A 17,139-nucleotide genomic window follows, 5' to 3' on the forward strand; every position below is an offset into this window, starting at 1 on the left:
CCGCCTTCCATTGGCCGGCCTCTACCTGTCCATGCAAATGAGGCTCCTGAATAATGCAGCGGCCGGGCAGATAAAGCGGCGGCGCAGCCCGGAGCAGGCAGCGCCCGGCTCCCCGCAGGCATGTCCCGGCCCCGCAGCGGCTCCCTGGCCGGCGCGCCCCGCCTGTGGCCCGGCTTCTCGGCCGGCAGCATGTACGGGGGCGCGGGCGGCTCGGAGCCGCGGATCTCGCTGTCCAGCCTGGCCGGCCTGCTGTCCCGGCAGCGCTCCCACATGGAGGCGCTGGGCGGGGGCAACCAGCAGGAGGCGCTGCAGGGGCTGAACGAGCGCCTGGCCGGCTACCTGCAGCGGGTGCGGGGGCTGGAGGCGGCCAACCGGGCGCTGGAGGAGGAGATCGCCCAGCTGCGGGCCCGCCGGGAGGGCGCCGGGCAGCGGGACTGGGAGGCCTGCGAGCGGCCCCTGGGGGAGCTGCGCAAGCAGGTAGGGGGGCACCCGGGGGTGGGGGCCCTGAGCTGCCGGGCTCTGGGGTGGGCCATGGGACCCTGCCCCATCCCCTGTCCAGGGCGGGGGCCCTGAGGTGGGAGAAGGGGGCCCCGCTGCCCTTCCTTAACCCCAGACACAGGCAGGGAGGTGGGTCTGCATCCGACCCCCATCAGGTCTGTGCTGGCTGCCTGACCCCCCTGGGGTGACCCGCAGGCGTGGGGCCAGCCCTTAGCCGCCCAGGCCCTAAGGGGAGACCGGGCAGAGACAGCCAAGGGGGCGGCGAGACGGACAGACGGGTTAGTGCGGGAGGCTCCGCCGACCTGCCATCCCATCTCCCCAGACTGGCTGTGGCTGCCTCAGGTTGCCATGGGGCACCGGCCCGGAGAGGCCTGGGGTCTCCTGGGGGCGGGGGAGGGAAGCTGGACTCCAGACGTTCTGTGCCCGCTGTGGCCACACGAACGGAGCCAAGCGGGGCCCTGAACCGTCAGCTCACCAGGGCTTTGAGTGGCGACTGGCCTGGCAGAGCTCCAGCCGGGTGCGGCTCAAACCTTCGGCCTCCCCCTCGCCCTGGGCCGGGCAGTGCAAGGTCGGGGTTAGTGAGGCTCATACTGGTGCCCTGGAGAGGCCTGGGCTGTCCCATTGTGCGGCGCACCCGCCTTCCAGGCCTCCTCCGGGTCTCGTTACCCCCAAAACCACCCTGGTCGGAAAATGGGGGCTCAGGGACTGGCCCCTTAGGGTCCCCTTATGCCGGAGAAAGGCAGCCGCTGAGTCATCTGTCACTCCGGAGTCTTCGGCGCCTCCCCAGCTGTCTACTCTCAAGCTTTCCTGAGGGCTGTGCCCTTCTCCGCTCTGACTTGGCTTGCCTCCTCCCCCTTCACTGCCCGGAGTGATGTCTGGCTGGCACCACCAGCCACCAGGGTCCCAGCGTCCCAGCCCAACTACTGAAGAGTGGCCTGTAGCCAGGGCCCTTCCGGTTCAGCGTACAGCACCGAGCGCGGTAGGAACAAGTCAGTGTCGTGCGACGTGTTAGTGTGCACGGGCTTCACCAGTGCCTTTTCGGGGGCCTGTGGAACACGAGGCCGACGCACCCCCGGCAGATCTCTGCCTGCCGTGGCTGAGACCCACTGGCCTATCCCAGCGGGCCAAGGAGAGGAGACGTCGGTGCCTGCAGACAGCAGCTGGGCGCCAGACGCTGCAGAAACAATCCCACTCGTCCTCTGAGACTTTGCATCCCCGCTCAGCGCAGCGGGCCAGCTCTTGCTGCCTCACTGGCCTACAGCCAGCGCTTCCCCTCCCCCGCGTGTGGCCGTCTCTGGGGCTGCGGGTTCCTCGCTCGCTGGAGCAGCCCAGCCCCGGTGTCCGTGTTCTCCCCGCCTGCCAGTGTAAACAGGCGCAGAGCCGGATTCCCCTGCGTTGCACAGATCTTGTCAGCTGTCCTAGCAGCGTGAGCAGGGATCCGGGCGTGAAAGGTTTCAGCAGACCGGGAGTCAAGCGGAAGTCAGGGTCACTGAGGCGCACACAGGGTCAGAGGCTCCAAGGCCAGAGGGACCATTGGGGTCCAGTCAGACCCCGCGGCACAGCCCAGGCTACACGCACTGATGCCTTTCCAGTCTGAACGGGTCTCGCTGGCTCCTTGTCTTTCTCTGCCAACTCGCAGAGCCTGTTATGACACATCTTCTCGGGTACCTGGCCTTGCTCGGGTCCTTTGCTCAAATAGGTTTGTTTTTCTTCATGTAAATCATTGCTCTGGGGTGGGGTGGGGGGTTCAGTCTGCAGGCTGCCCCCAGGAGAGAGGACCGCCCCAGTCCTTCCTCCAGGGCCACTGCAGCTCAGAGGTGCATGTCCCCTGGCTGTGGGACAGATACAGACACTCTCTGAACTATATAGTTGACAGCTGTCCCCTTTTCCACCCCCACCCCCACCCCCTGCTGGCCCAGTGGGGTTACAGCTGTCCTGGGCTTCATCGCTGGCCATCTGCTGCCCCCTGTGGTCATGCTGCAGTGTAACTGTCCCTCTTACCAGACCCCTCCCTTTCCATTTGATGAGAAACAATCCCATTCCAGGCACATCCCATTGTCCTAGCACAACCAAACGCTGACCTTGCTTTAAGTTATGCCAAGAGGAAGCTGTATCCTGAATTTGGTGGTCCTAGCTCTTACCGTTTCCGAGGAGTTCTTGAACCAACGGACTCAGGGACAGATGCACATTCCTAAAATATAAAGTTAGAGTTGTTCTCTGCGGAGCTACTTCTAGACTGTAACCAAGTAGCCTTCTCTTCGTTAAGGTAAATGGCGGGAGCGCTCGGAGTTTGTCACAACAAGACATGTTGTCCAGCCCTTTAATCCTTCTTGCGGTATCTCTCCGAACTCTCTCCAGTTGATCAACCTCTGTCCTGAGAGCAGAATCCCTCCTCAGGGGCAGCCCTGGTCTAGGCATCCAGCAGCCATGGGGATTCCCTGGGTGCAGCACAGCTAGTCGAGGGGGCTGGTCTGCAGCTAGATGGGTCATTCACTATGGAGTGCTCACCGAGGATCAAAAAGCACAAGAATGGCCACCCTGGGTCAGACCAGTGGTCCAGCTGGCTCAGTGTCCCATTCAGAGGCAATGAACAGAACAAGGCTTTTTTCAGTGATCCATCCCGTCATCCCGCCCAGCTTCCGGCAGTTAGAGGCTAGGGACACCGAGAGCAGGGGGTTGTGTTCCTCCCCATCCTAGCTAATAACCACTGATGGACCTGTCCTCCATCAACATCTCTAGTTCATTTTTTTAAACTCAATTCTACTTTTGGCCTCCACAACGACCTGTGGAACTCCTTGCCAAGGGATGACTAGGCATGTGGCCTTCTGTTTGTTTCCAACCGGCTGCCTATTAATTTAATGAGTGACCCCAATGTGTGTGATAAGTGAAGGAGTAAATTACACTTCCTGATTCACTTTCTCCACATCATTTGTAATTTTCTGTCTTTTTCCTGAGCTGAACACTCCCGATCTGTCTAACCTCGGACCGTCCACAGCCTGCTCCAGATTGCTCATCATCTTCATCGCTCTTCTCTGTCCTCCCGCAATTTCTGTTGGGTCTTTTTGGATCCATTCTCCCTCTCCCTCCCCTAATGGATCCTGCTTTTCTGTTTTGCAACGTGCATTACTTTGCATTTATCAACCTGCCGTTTTGTGGCAGGCGGGTTTGGGAGTTCTCTTTGTACCTCTGCACGGCCCTCTTCAGCAGGCCGCAGACTTTTCCCACCTCTTTCTTTTTCCAGGTCATTCACAAAGATGTTGAACGTCCCTGGTCCCAGTACAGAGCTGTGGGGGACCCGACTACGTACTACTTTCCACGGTGAAAACTGACCATTTAGTCCTACCCTTAGTTTCTGCTCTTGTAACCAGTGACTGACCCCCCAGCGGGACTTTCCTCTTACCACGTCGGCTTACTTAGCCTCAGAGCCTGTGGGGGACCCCGAGAGAGGCCTTTGGAAATCCAAGGGCACCAGGTGCATGGGACCCCCACTGTCGCCCTCTCTGACAGCCTCGAAGAACGCCCATGCCTTGGCAAGGCGAGTCCCCTTTACAAAATCTGCGTTGACCTCCGCCTCCACCCCGGCATCGTGTTCCACTCTGGCTCTGCTCCTTCTGTTCTCTGCTCTGGTAACCTGTTTGGGGGGTGCTGAAATCCTTCCTCCTGCAGGCTCGGCCCTCAGCGTCTCCAGGCAGGTCTTCCAAGGCTAGGGCTGCGAGCCGGGTCCAGCTGTTCCCCCTCCCCCCCCCAGTTTCCATTGCAAACCGTGTTCTCCTTTCCCTCTCCGCCACGGTGCCAGCCCAGCAGTGGCTGCATTTTGGGGCTGGGTGACAGAGCCCTGTATACTGCAGTCAGAGGCCACCTCTCCCCCTGACTTCGCTGGAAAACAAGAGCATCCGATTCAGGGGAGTGATTTGGTTAAATATTTGCATCCCAGCCGGTAGAGGAGGCTGGGGCCTTTGTCTCCCCGTCCCTCTGCTGCTGCATTTGCAACCAGGAAGGAGGGCCAGTCTGAGTCAGATGGAAAGAATCAGAATACTAGAACTGGCAGGGACCTCGAGAGGTCGTTGAGTCCAGTCCCCTGCCCTCACGGCAGGACCAAGCATCATCTAGACCTTCCCTGGCAGGCGTCTGTCCAACCTGCTCTTCAATGTCTCCACAACCCCCCAGGCAACTTATTCCAGTGTTTCACCCCCAGACAGTTAGGAAGTTAAGAGGGAAGGCACCGGAGCCAGGTGCTCACTTGTTAAAAACCCAGCAATTCGCCAAAGGTGGATCATTTCCACCTGCAGGGGGCAGGGCTGACTATCCATTGACGGATGGAGAAGGGCCACAGTGTTAAGGAAAGCACCCGGGGACACTGAGGCACACGGATCCCAGGGGCCCGGGCAGCAAAGGCCTTTGTGTTGAAAATTCCCCCCCGGGGCTCGTTGGAGGGGCGCTGGGTGCCTGTTGCCTTCTGTGAGCGGTGACGGGGTCAGCACCTCCGGAAGTCAGACTTCCGCTGCTCACGTCCCCCCCATCTCTTGGCCCCCAGAGCCCTCTGCGAATGTGTCCCATCAATCAGCGTCCTGTGGAATCGAGGGGCACCTCCGGCGTTGTCTCCTACCTCCACGGGTCTCTGAGCCTGCCCCGAGCTCCGTGGAGACAGGCCTGCACCGGCAGAATGGCTCCCGGGCGGGGCAAGAGACTGCCCACGTGGGACACGGGGATCACGTCCCCCACCCCTGAAATGCGGCTGCTTCTGGGTGACACTGCAGCTGTCTCTGGCTTGGCCACCCCTGCTCATGCCAACTGGGACCCTTGCCGGGGGCCGGAACAGGGGTGACGCTAAGAACGGTTCTTGGAAGAGCCGTGGCTCCGGTGCTGTCCACGGGAAGGTTCCGTGGACTCGGAGCAGCGGCTCCAGCCCCGTGGGCAGGCCGCCGCTAGTTCCCAGCTGCCTCCACAGGCCTTCCCCATCTGACCAAGCACCCCGGGGGTCCAGGGAGGGGGTGCCCTTTGCCTGGTGCCCCCGGCCAGTGAAATACAGCTCCCCGGCCCCATGCAGCCACCTGCCCTTGACTTGACTTTGCTGTCGCCCAAGGAGCCCGGGGCGGGGGGCAGATGAGAACAAAGGCCGTGTTTTGCTTTGCAAATGAGCCAGTTCCTGAAACGCGAAACCCGCTGGCAGGTTCCTGCCGGGCTGGAGCAGCCAGGTCCGAACTTGTTTCCGAGGGAGCCACGCGGAAGATGGGATCCAGGCGGAGATAAGGGCCCGGCCGGGGCATGTGTGTAGCCACCCGGGAAATCCTGGCACTTAGCGGCAGGAGCGCTGGCGCTCGGAGGGGGAAGGGCGGCCCAGGGGTGGCATTTCCCCGCTCTCCACAGCCACAGCCGCCCTGGCACTTGGGGTCACTGCGCCCGTTCTCCCTGCCCTGCTTGGCCCGGGAGCGGGGAGCCAGCCGGCCTGGAGCTGCTGGGCAGGCAGGAGGGGTGCTAGGGCGGGCTGGCGAGGCAGCTCAGGCGTGCTGTTGGGGGCAGGGGGAAGGGAACGGGAGGGCCCGGGCCAGGGGGAGCAGTGGCTGGCCGAGGGAAGAGGGACCCGGGTTTGCCGGGAGGGGAGGCGGGCGTTGGAGGGGCTAGCCGCAGGGAGAAGGCCTGGAGCAGGGTCGGACTGGGTGCCTCCAGCGGGCGCTGCCAGCCCTAGACTCCGGGGCTGTGGTTCTAGAGGGGATCAGCCCTAAGGCACAGTGCAGGCGTGGGCGGCGCTGTGGGCCAAGGCCACGCAGCCCGGCCGCTGGCCCGAGGAAGGCCGTAGGCCGGGGCGTGGACCCCCCGTGAGCTGGCCATGGGGGCCTCTGCAGAGCCGAGGGCGGGGCTGCGGGTCCTCCCCTCTCTCGGGGATCCCGCCTGGCGAGGGAACGTCGCTTCGCTGCCGAGGGGCCCCGGCCGTGGGCCGCGGAGAGGGGCCGGCTCTCTCCTTCCCTCCGGCTCCCCCGCCTGACGCGCCGGCCTCTCCCGCAGGTGGAGGACCTCAACATGGACAACGCCAAGCTGCTGCTGCAGATCGACAACGCCAGGCTGGCGGCCGACGACTTCAAGGTCAAGTAAGTCGCGTCAGCCGGGCCCCTCTGGCCGAGCACCCCCAGAGCGGCGGCAGGGAGCAGCCGGGATCCTAGTGCCCGCTGCTGCCGCCGCCCAGCTCCTGCCCCGCAGCGCTCGCCCACGCACGTCCCAGCGCAGCCGAGGGGGACGACCCCCCCACGCTGGGAGGCGACACCCCCCCGGCCGGGGAGAGGCAGGTCGGCCTGTCGGCATCCCCTGCAGGCCTGCACATCTCCAACTCCGCTCTGCGCCCCACGATTCTTCGCTGGAGCAGCCCCCGTGGCTGGGCACCAAGTACCCGGCCACTTCTACCCCCGCGCCCCTGAGCTCCAGGCACCTCTGCAATTTGGGTTCTCCTGGGGGTTGGAAGGTGATTCCACAGGGCCATTGCTCCCGCGAGGAGCAGGCGCAGGGCAGGTGCTCGGCTGGGAGCGGGCTCCGGGAGGAGATGCTCACCCCGAACCGCTAGCTTCAAGCTCTCCGGCCTGTCCAGTCCTAGCTGGCCCCGTGGCTTCCCCTCCTCGCTCCTCCGAGGGCGGGACGAATGCCCTGCCGGCTGCCTCGGGGGATCCTGCCCCTTTCACAAAGCGAAGGTGGTTCCTTCCCCACAGGGCAGCTCCCTCCCCTCCCCGTTTCGACAGCGGCTGGGCCTCTCCAGACTGGGGGATGCCCCTCCCCGTGGACTCGGGGCCTGCACGGATCTGCAGGCTCCAGGGGCGCTTGCGCCGTGCTGGCTTAGCTCAGCCCTGTCGCCCTCCAAGAAGGCTCCCTGCAGGACGGGGAGCCGGCGTTGGCCGGGCAATCTGCCCGAGCCCCGCCCCTCCGGCAGGGTCTGACCCCCCCCTTCCTCCGCCAGGCTGGAGACGGAGCAGGCCGTGTGTGACAGCGTGCAGAAGGACACCCAGGGGCTGCGCAAGATCACGGAGGACACCAACTTCCTGCGCACGAAGCTGGAGCTGGAGCTGGAGGGGCTGCGGGAGGAGCTCGCTCACCTGCGCAAGAGCCACCAGGAGGTACGGGCTGGGCGGGGGGGCAGGGGGGCCCTGCTTCACCCAGGGTGACGGCCCTCGGGGCGACCGGCGCCGCGGCTCACCCGCTGCCCTCTCCGCAGGAGGTGGAGGCCCTCATGGCGCTGATCGCCAGCTCCGACGTGACGGTGGAGGTGGATAACCCGCAGCGGCAGGTGCTGGGCGAGAGCATCGCCCGGATCCGGAAGCAGTACGAGAACGTGGCCGACCAGAACCGGGCCGACGCCGAGCAGTGGTACAAGGACAAGGTGCGGGGAGAACCGCGGGGCGCGGCGGCGAGGCCGGGCCGGGCCCTGAGCTAACCCACCCGCCTCTCCTCTCCCCGCAGTTCGACACGCTCACCCAGGAGGCCAACGCGAACACGCAGGTGCTGGAGGACGCCAAGAGCGAGCTGGCCGAGCTGCGCCGGCAGCTGCAGGGCCTGGAGCTCGAACGACAGACCCTGCAGAGAATGGTGAGGGGCCCTGCCGCCCCGGCTCTGCGGCTGGCAGCACGCGCTGCTTCTGCGGGCGGGCCGGACGCGGGGGGACCCCCCCAAGAGCCGATCCTGGGTGCGGAGTGTCCTGCCCTCTGCGGACGAGTTTTCACGCTCAGCGCCCAGCTCCCAGAGCTTTGCCCCGAGCCGGGATGGAGTTCCACGTCCCCGCAGGGAGCATCGGCCGCGTCTTCGCCCCCAGCCCCTGCCAGCTTGGCCCCGCAGCGCCTGCTACGCTGCCTCTCTGGCGCCAACGCGGCCAGCCTTGGCAAGAGCCAGGCCCTCCCCGGGAAAGGGGCCTTGCAGCCACCCAGCGAGCCGGCCCTGATCCCAGCCAGGTGGCCGCGGCAGGAGCAGCCGCCACACACCAGCTCCAGCGGGGACGGAGGCTTTTTTAAAAATAGCTGCCCCGGCTTCTCGGGCTCTGCTGGCCAGGCTGGCCACTAGCGGCTCCGCCACCAGCCTCGCCCCGGCCCCGACGCGCAGTCCAGGGAGTGCCGAGGCTCACAACCCAGTGACCGAAGGGCTCACTACGGGCTGAGCCGAGCCTTCGCGGCCAGCGAGGAAAAGGCGCCCGTGGCAGGCGGCCGGGTGGCCTTGCCTGAGTGCTGGGTCTCATCGGCATCACTCCACCTCCCCACGCTGCTCGGTGGGAGAGGGGCCAGCCCCGGGCGGCGGGACCCTCCCCCTGGCCACAGGCTGAGGGCGCCGCGCTCTGCTCTGCTCCCCGCCAGGTGGACACGCTGGAGCACGCCTTGAAGGACACAGAAGGCCGCTACGCGGAGGAAGTGGCCAAGCTCAACCAGGTCGTCGGCAAGCTGCAGCACGAGCTGGCCGCCTGCCGGGCGGACCTGGAGCGCCAGGCCCGGGACTACGAAGCCCTGCTGGATGTGAAGAGCAAGCTGGAGAACGAGATCAGTCAATACAGCCAGCTGATCGAGGGCGTGGTGGCCAGGTACCGGCCCGGGGTGTTACAGACCCTCGGAATTCACTGCTTCCCCCGTGCCTGCTCCGGCCCCAGATGGGGGATCTTCCTGCCCCGTTCAGGGCTGTCCCTCTGCCCCGCCAGCTCTCACCGTGCTTGAGGGGCGGGGCTCCTTGCCGGCTGCAGGACGACGGGGCGTGGGCTCTGGATAGGAAGAGCGTGCCCCGTGCCCGGGGGACCCATCAGCAGGCCAGGATTCTAAGCTCGTGCGCCGGGTGGCAAGGTGCTGAGCAGAGCAGGCGGGGGTGGGGCGTGGTGTTTTCACCCGTGGACTGAGTCCACGTGGCTCCGAGCAGCAGTGCGAGCCCTAAGCGTCAGGCAGAAACGGTGTTTGTAGCACGGAAGCGAAGCAGCAGCCAACGGCATGCAAATCCCATGTCACGATGGCGGCAGGCGCTCAGGCAAGCGGGGGCCACAACTGGCCCCTGCTCTAAGCAAATCACCACGGGAGCCGCCCCCACACAAACGTGGCCATGGTCTGAGCATGCCGGAGGAGCTGCTGACTCCGGCCTGTGTGGACAGGTGAGCCCACGTGGTACCTCGCCAGGGGGAGCCGCCTGCTTTGCCGTGCATCTGTCCTAGTGTCAAAGCGGGCAAGCTTCCTGGAGGCTCACGAGCCACGGACCAGACCCGTGGCCTGTCCCGCCACTGCTGCTTCTCTCCTGGTGCCGCCGTGCCTGGCAGCCTGGGTCTGCCCTGTTTGAAAGGCGGAGTGGCAGGCGGGTGGGGTCACCGCCCTGCACAGCCAGTTGCCAGGGCGGGGGTGCCACGAGGGAGACACCGCCGTGGGCCATGAGGCAGGCTGGCAGAGAAGAGCTGCTGAACCAGAGGCTCGTTAGGCCACAAGCCTGAGCCGGCCTCTCCGGCCAGCCCACGGCCTCACCCTTCCCACAGAGCTGAGCCCAAGTCGTGGTGCAGAGACCAGGGCTGCCCTGCTGCTGGCTGACTCCCGCTGTTCCGGGTCAGCTCCCGGCACTTCCACTTAGACCCCCAGGGCTGGCAGACACCTCTGAGGCAGAGTCCAGCCCCCCACCCAAAGCAGGGCCAGCCCCCACTCAATCAGCCCAGCCAGGGCTTGGTCAAGCCGGGACTTAAACCCCTCCAGGGATGGAGATTCCACCCCCTCCCTAGGGAACCCAGCCCAGCGCTTCCCCACCCGCCTAGGGAAAGAGTTTTTCCTAATATCCAACCTAGACCTCCCCCACTGCAACGTGAGCCCATTGCTCCTTGTTCTGCCCTCACTGCCCTGGCTGGCGCGGAGCAGAGGGGAGCTGCAAGCCGGACCCAGGCTAACAGCCGCTCTCCCCCCTCGCCCAGGTTCCAGGAGGCAGAGGGTTAAGGAGATGGATGCGGAAGCGACGGCGCAGCCACCGGGAAACGCTTCAATCGAGTGGCAGATCCTGCTCTGCCGGTGCGGCGTTTGGAGGCGGCTTTGACCCGGTGGGGGTGGGGGTGGGGCTCCCTCCTGGCGCGTGCTGGGCTCCGCGGCCCAATAAAGTCCTTCCGAGAACTTGCTCCTGGTACCTCTGGTGTGTCGGGACGTACCACTGCGCGCTCACCCCGGGGAGCCAGCAGGGGGAAGCTCCCCGATGGTACCGGCCAGCCCATGCTCTTCGGGGAACGCCGGATGGGGCTCGGGGTGGGGGTGGGGCCTGCTTGAGAGAGGCGGGGCAGCCTGGGGATTGCTGCAGTGCACTGACCTGGGGGCTGCTCTGGGGGAGGGGCAGCAAGGGAAGTGACCCCCAACACACCTCACCCCTGCCCGGGGCCTGGAGGGGTTTCCTACCCTAGGCCACGTCATCCCATGGGCCTGCAGGGGTGCACCGCCAGGCACTGCCCATAGCAGCACCCCTGGCACATCACCCTGTGCCTGGGCTGACACCAGCCCGGCCCCTGGAGTGACCACTAGCTCAGCGGTTCCTTGCCCGCTGCCAGGACCCAGCCCCGCTGAGTGGCAGTGAAGGCACCAGCGCAGGAGGGCAGGGGGCTGTTCCGGGCCAGCAAGCATGAGAAACCAGCCCCAGCCCTGCCCCTCCACTGAGCACACAACACAGGGCGCCCGCTTGGCACAGCTGGCTCCCAGGCAGCCATGGAGTCCCTCGGCGCCCGCCAGGAACCAGAACCGCCGTGCGGGGGCTGTGACACGAGCAGTCCCTGCCCCCAGGGTGCCCACCGGGACAGCCTGCAACAGGAGAGGCGCATCCCCGTCGGCGCTCTTGAACCCACAGGAATGAGCCACAAGCGCTGCTCCAAGCTTAGCGCTCTGGTCTGCATCCTGGCCCGAGGGGTAGCCCCTCCGCGGAAGGGGTGGGGAGTGTGAGGCAGCAGTGAAACGCCTGGAGCAGGGAGTGCCCGCTGCAGCTCTGCCCACTCTTCCATCCTGCTGGCACCAGCGCCCAGCGAGCATGCACAGAGGTTCCAGGCCAGCGCTCACCAACCCGGCCATCGCGATCGACTGGCAGATCCCAGAGCCTCTGCCAGTCGAGTGCGCTCCGCAGGCAGGCTGGCCGGGCGCAAGCACATCGCTGCAGCAGGACCATGCTGCCTCTGACACCAGCCCTGGCAAAGCAGTGTCCCTTGGCTGGGAATGGGCCAACAGGGCCAGGCTGCAGGCAGACCGTGGAAACCCCTTTCTCCCTCCAGGGGTGCACACAGAGGGGGCCTGAACTCAGCCACGTTTCCAGGAGCAGCATGGGGACAGCTTGCGCCTGAGTCCCGCTGCACTGCCAACCGACCAGCAGCAGCCTGAGCCCCTGACCCAACCTCCCTCCAGCACCCCAGTCCCTGGCCCAGTCCAATAAAAAGTAGGGAGGGAGGGGAGTAGCCAGGGCTTCAGGGAAGGGGCGGGGTAGATCTTGGGTTGCCGGGACAATGAACTTCAGCATACAAAGGCTGGAGATCGCTGCTCTACACTGTTCACTTTTCACAAGGGCACAGGCCTATGTGCACGATCAGGGGTATCAGCCAGCAGCAGTTCACACTTCTACCCCAGCAGCAGGGGGAAGGGTCCCATGTCACATGGCAGGGGAGAAAATTTTCTCCCCCTCCCTTTCAAAATTAAAACAACCTTTGCTCCAACTCTGGAGCCATTCCCTCCAGGGCTGGGCCCAATTTCAGCCCCAAGTCCTGAAGATGACCCAAGCAGGTGGAAGTGCTTAGACCAAACGATTGTTCCACCTTCACTCTGCCCCGGGCGGCAGAGCCGGCTCCCGTGTTTCCCCTGGGACGTGCTAAGTGGGGCTTCCCCCAGTCTGCTCCATGTCCCGTTTCCGTACCACCCACGAGCAGTTAAGATAGAAAGATCTCCTTTATTAATGAACCCACAGCAGTATTTCTTCAGCTACAGAGTTTTGAACTCAGCTAGTCAGAAGAAAACAAGTTAATTTCGCAGGAGTCTCACACGAGATCCTGAAACTCATTACCAGTAACATATTGCAAAGCAAAACAGCCTGAAAAGGAAAAGAAAGAAAAAAGAAATGGATCCAAACGGAACGCAGGTTGGTTTGTGGTTTGGAACTAGTAAGTCCTTGCAAGCATAGCTCGATTCTGCAGATTACTCCCCCACTGCCGTACAAAACAGACCCCGATTGGTTGAATTCCTTAAGCGCCCGGAGAGGTGCCCCGGGACAAGCTACGATGATCAGGTAGCGAGTGCTCCAGCCTTCTGTCTTCACCGGCCGCCTCCGCCACGCCCCGGCCTTAGCGGGATGAGAACGTCTTCCCCCTGTCGGGAGCAGAAGGGCAGCGTTAGGGGGGTTCTTTGAGCAAGCGCTCCAGGGTCACGCCGAGCCCTGCGTTGGGCATACCGGCCCCTCGCAATGCAGGCCGGACCACGCCGCGTAGGAAGGGGGCTGGGGAGGCCACCACAGCGGTGAGGACATGGGGAGCGTGTCCGAGGGGTGCTCGGCAGGCTGCTCTGAGGTGCACGGGGCTGGGAGATCGCCAGCCCAGGGGAAAGGAGACCAGAGCAGAAAGAGGCAGCCCCGGCTCCGGCAGGCCTAGAAGCAGAGGACAAGGGGCAGAAGCCAGCGAGCGAGCAGCCGGGGGGGGAGGGGGATGCCCCAAGGCGCAGGGTAACCAGCCGCAGTCTGGTTCGCTTCCCTCGGGCGGCTGGGTGACAGTAAGTGGAGGGAGGCTCCGTTCGCTACAGCCTGCTCACGAGCGTGGGTAACAGCAAGGCCCCCCCCGGGTCTCAGCCCCAGGAACACGATGATCAAGGGGGAGGTCTGGTTCCATGGTGCAGGCAGGACGGCTGACTCCAGCGGGGAGCCCTGGGCTTGCCGGTCTAAGACTTCAACCCGGCGTTCAGGGGTTTCTGCCTGAGGTCTGCCCCCCCCCCCCCCGCAGCGTGCAGACCCGTGGCAAAGTAACGATCCCCGAGTGCCTCGCGCCCCCCCCCCCCCATGAACGTGGCGCGCTGTGGGACACCCCCTGCCCACCGCTTCCACACAGACGGGCGCCTGCCGGGGCTCAGGCGCTAGAGGCGCACGCGAGAGTAGAGACGAGCCGAGCGCCCGCGCCGGGCGTCCCAGGAGAACACGGCGGCTGGGTGCTGCAACGGGGCCCCCAGCTCCGGGCCCAGCCCGCTGGCTGCAAAACACCAGGCGCCTGTTCGCAGGGTAACCGGGAATCCGGCTCCGGGGCTGGCAGCAGTTCCGTGGCCCTTTGCGCTACTGAAGGTTTAAAAGGGGCCCTGGCAGTACCCGCTGGCCGGACACCTCTGCGTCCGCACCCCCAGTACGGGGGATTCTCTTCCCCCAGCCCTGCGGAGCTGGGAGCTCTGCCGCTCCCCTTCCATGCAGCGCGGTGGCTTTGTCCCTGCTCTGGGTCCCCTCTCCCCGCTTGGGGCTGGGTGCGTGGGGCGCCGGGCAGCGTGTCCCCCCAATCTGGCTCTGCTCCGGTGGCCTGGACGCAGCTCTCTGCACAAAGCGCCACAAGGAACTCGGACACAGCGGGAGGAATTCCAGACCCAAGCCACGGAGGGGCCCTGTGCACACAGCAAAGCAACAGGGCTCGGACCCTAAGTCCCCGGGTCCCACAAGCTCAGACCTGCCAGCCCCGCGGAGTCCTGGGACTCAAGGTTCAAGCCATGGGGAAGGCAAAGGCCTTAGGCCAGAGCCTGGGCGTACGCAGTGGTGGGACGCTCCCTGGGGGCGTCGATGCACTGGCAGACGTGAGCAGAACCACTCGCCAAGCCCCCGACGCCCCCAGAAACGGGCCGACCGCCTTCTGGAGAGCGACCGCAGCGAACGCCCACAGCGAGGGGGACCAGGCAGCTCCGCCCCTGCCTCCCCAGGCAGCCCGTGGTGCGAGGAGAGAACGGTACAGCATTTACCCCCCGGCAGCTGGCATTCCCCGGCTCACACTGTTAACGCCACGTGAATCCGCCTGACACTGCAGCCCACGGGAGGGACCCTCGGCAGCTCCCTAAGGCCGGGGGGCCCGCGGCCAGAAAGAGAAGGCTGCCCCTCAACAGCAGGGGGTAATCGCTTGGGTTAAAAAGGAGCCTGGCCGCACTGACAGAGCGTGGGGGGGACTTGGAAGCCTGTGGGGTCTCCCCTGGCGTCCCTCCAGGATGTAGGTTCTCCGGCTCCTCCCCAGAGGTTGGCCGTTCCCCACACGAACCTGCGCGTTTCTATGGCAAGACCCCCAGGTATCCCTCCTCTAGCCAGGACAACCTGCTGCTGCAGGGCCTCCCCTTGCTGCCCGGGCGCCAACGTCTGCTTTGGGAGCTCTGCGGCACGGCGGACGCACGCTCCAGAGGGCTCCGCGCGCTCCCTGCGAGCGCCGACGGACACGCCTGCTTTCCCTGCCCAGGCGGAGCCAAGGGCACCATGCAAACGGGGTTAGGCAGTCAGGGCGATGAACCCCCGCCCCGTCCTCATGCCCTTCCTTCCTTCCAGCCCCAGAGATGCTTGTAACCTGCCTTCTCAAGCAGGGTTCACAGCCAGCACTGTCACCGAGATGGGAGAAGCCCGGCTCCTTTCACCAGCCACGGGCGCGCTCAGGGAGCCTGGAGAAGGCCGAGGGTCCCCGCCCGGGACCTCACCCGGCTCGAACGCCACTTCCAGCCATGAAAGGCTATTTCCGCGCTGCCCGGTACACCCGGCCACGCTCCGTCTGCCGGCGGGAGCTGGTCCCGAAGCTCACCACAGCAGAACGAGCCGTAGGGCCGGGTCTCCGGTGGCACCGCGTGTAACCCGAGCACCCCAGGGCTTTGCTTCTGCGGGGCGAGGAGAGAGGCCGCGACAGCGGGCATCAGACACTGCTCGTGCCAGTGACTAGTCAGCTCCTGGACAGTCACCCTGCTAGGTAAGCAAGTAGCATTCGAACGCCCGACGGAGACCACAGGCAGCGTGGTCCTGGCCACGTCCAGCCCCCTGCTTTCCTGCCTAGCCCTCGCGAGGACTGACTCCAGCTGCCTTTCTTCTGTACCTAGCTGCTCTGTCATCTCTCGGCCTCAACTGCTCTGCCTGCCAGCCTTTGCCTCTGGACCGGGACTCCTGGGCGGGACTCCGCCTGCTGCAGGGAGTCGCCAGCGAACTGCCTGGCATGGAAGAGGCGCCTGCGAACAAGAAGCGAGGGGGGATAAGCGAACAGCACGGCCGAATACACGAGGGGGGACGAGGTCGTGACCCAGCCCCCCATCAGGGCTGTGTTCTTGGATCCAAGCCTCCGCAGCCCTCTCGGCCCCCATGCCCGCCCCGCGGGGGTGCCCTAGCCGTCCTCGTCAACCACCGTGTGGTTACTCCAGGTCCCCCAACGGCCTGAGTCCAGACCTGGCCTGTCCACCCACCCGCTATCCCGCAGTCTAACGGTTTGGACACGCCTGGAAACGGCCGAGACGTCCCGGCTCCTCCTCCTTCGGGCCCCAAAGCGGCGTTTAAACCGTCACTGCGCGCGGTGGCCAGGAAGAGGTCTGAACTCCAGGCCTGCGAGGGCCAAGCTTTCTGATGAGCACAAAACCCCTGCAAGACACTGTCACAGAAGCGCTTCCGTCCCTTCCCTGCAGACCCAACGAGTACAACCCCCCAGCGGGGAGACCTCAGCCGGCACATGCCCATGGCACAGGGCCCAGCTCCCCAGCAAACCGCCCAGGCAGGAAGCCGCTCCAGCTGGAGGCAGGGGCAACCAATCCCTTTAGGGCAGGTACCCAGGTCAGCCCAGGCAAAGGCTCCTCAGGGAGGCAGACAAACAGCTGAGCCTTTCCCCATCATCTGGGCTAGCCAGGCGTGGGAGAGAAGCCCTCCCCTCCCTTGAAGGTGGGCGGTTGTGTGGGAGTCACGTGCAGAGCAGCTGCAGGGAGCTTTGACCGACCTGGAGGCAGGCCAGCCTGTCCCACCTCCCAGGGATGAACCCCCCACCCAGAGGTCTCGGGGTTAGCCAGGGAACAGCCGCGCCCCACTGCGACAGCAGCCCCCTTACAAGAGACGGCCTGATGCTCCAGCCCCTCGTCAGAAAGACGGAATCACCTTTAGTGATCGCCCCATACGCGGGAGAAGCAGCCACTGGGTGTGACTGCCTGGGAGTCTCTCTCGCTCACAGCGCAGCGGAGGTTTCACGTGATGCGTTCACAGCGCTTTAACAGAAGAGCAGCCACACTGGGTCAGACCAAAGGTCCATCTAATCCATTAGTCTGCCGACAGTGGCCAAGGCCAGGTGCCCCAGGGGGAGGGATCACAACAGGGAATCATTATGTGATCCCTCCCGTCACCGATTCCCAGCCCCTGGTAAACAGAGGCCAGGGACACCATCTCTAACAGCCACTGATGGACCTAACCTCCATGGATTTATCTAGCTCTTTTTGAACCCTGTTAAAGTCCTGGCCTTCACAACATCCTCTGGCGAGGAGTTCCACAGGTTGATTGTGCGCTGCATGAAGAAAAACTGCCTTGGGTTTGTTTTAAACCTGCTGCCTGTTCATTTCATTTGCTGAGCCCTAGTTCTTGAGTAATGGGAAGAAGTAAATAACTCTTCTTTAGTCACTTTCTCCACATCAGTCATGATTTTATAGACTTTCTATTGAGTCTTTTCCAGAGATCCTCCAGCTCCCTGGATGGCGGAAGCTA

General features: G+C 64.6%; 2 protein-coding genes across 2 annotated transcripts in view; one reads left to right on the forward strand and one right to left on the reverse strand.

Moving 5' to 3' along the window:
- The first annotated feature begins 55 nt into the window (after positions 1-55).
- Positions 56-10,523, forward strand: LOC102452790 (keratin, type I cytoskeletal 18-like). Its single transcript, XM_075932990.1, has 7 exons — positions 56-477; positions 6,502-6,584; positions 7,439-7,595; positions 7,694-7,858; positions 7,939-8,064; positions 8,820-9,040; positions 10,388-10,523. Exons 1-7 carry the CDS (start codon positions 121-123, stop codon positions 10,407-10,409), a joined length of 1,131 nt encoding a protein of 376 aa, XP_075789105.1. The 5' UTR covers positions 56-120; the 3' UTR covers positions 10,410-10,523.
- Positions 10,524-12,358: 1,835 nt separating this feature from the next.
- Positions 12,359-17,139, reverse strand: part of ARPC2 (actin related protein 2/3 complex subunit 2) — a 32,445-nt gene continuing 27,664 nt past the window's right edge. The window contains exon 10 of the mRNA XM_075932992.1: positions 12,359-12,794. Coding sequence (XP_075789107.1) covers positions 12,770-12,794 — 25 coding nt within the window. The 3' untranslated portion in view covers positions 12,359-12,769. The remainder of the gene's footprint in view (positions 12,795-17,139) is intronic.

This window comes from Pelodiscus sinensis, chromosome 7 (genome assembly GCF_049634645.1).
Source record: "Pelodiscus sinensis isolate JC-2024 chromosome 7, ASM4963464v1, whole genome shotgun sequence".
Classification (NCBI taxonomy): domain Eukaryota; kingdom Metazoa; phylum Chordata; order Testudines; family Trionychidae; genus Pelodiscus; species Pelodiscus sinensis.

Excerpts from the sequence above, each read along its gene's own strand:
- LOC102452790 (XM_075932990.1), top strand. The coding sequence starts at position 121 with ATGTCCCGGCCCCGCAGCGGCTCCCTGGCCGGCGCGCCCCGCCTGTGG. Across the intron at positions 7,596-7,693 it reads TGCGCAAGAGCCACCAGGAG|GAGGTGGAGGCCCTCATGGC; the intron begins GTACGGGCTGGG and ends CCCTCTCCGCAG. Across the intron at positions 7,859-7,938 it reads AGCAGTGGTACAAGGACAAG|TTCGACACGCTCACCCAGGA; the intron begins GTGCGGGGAGAA and ends CTCTCCCCGCAG.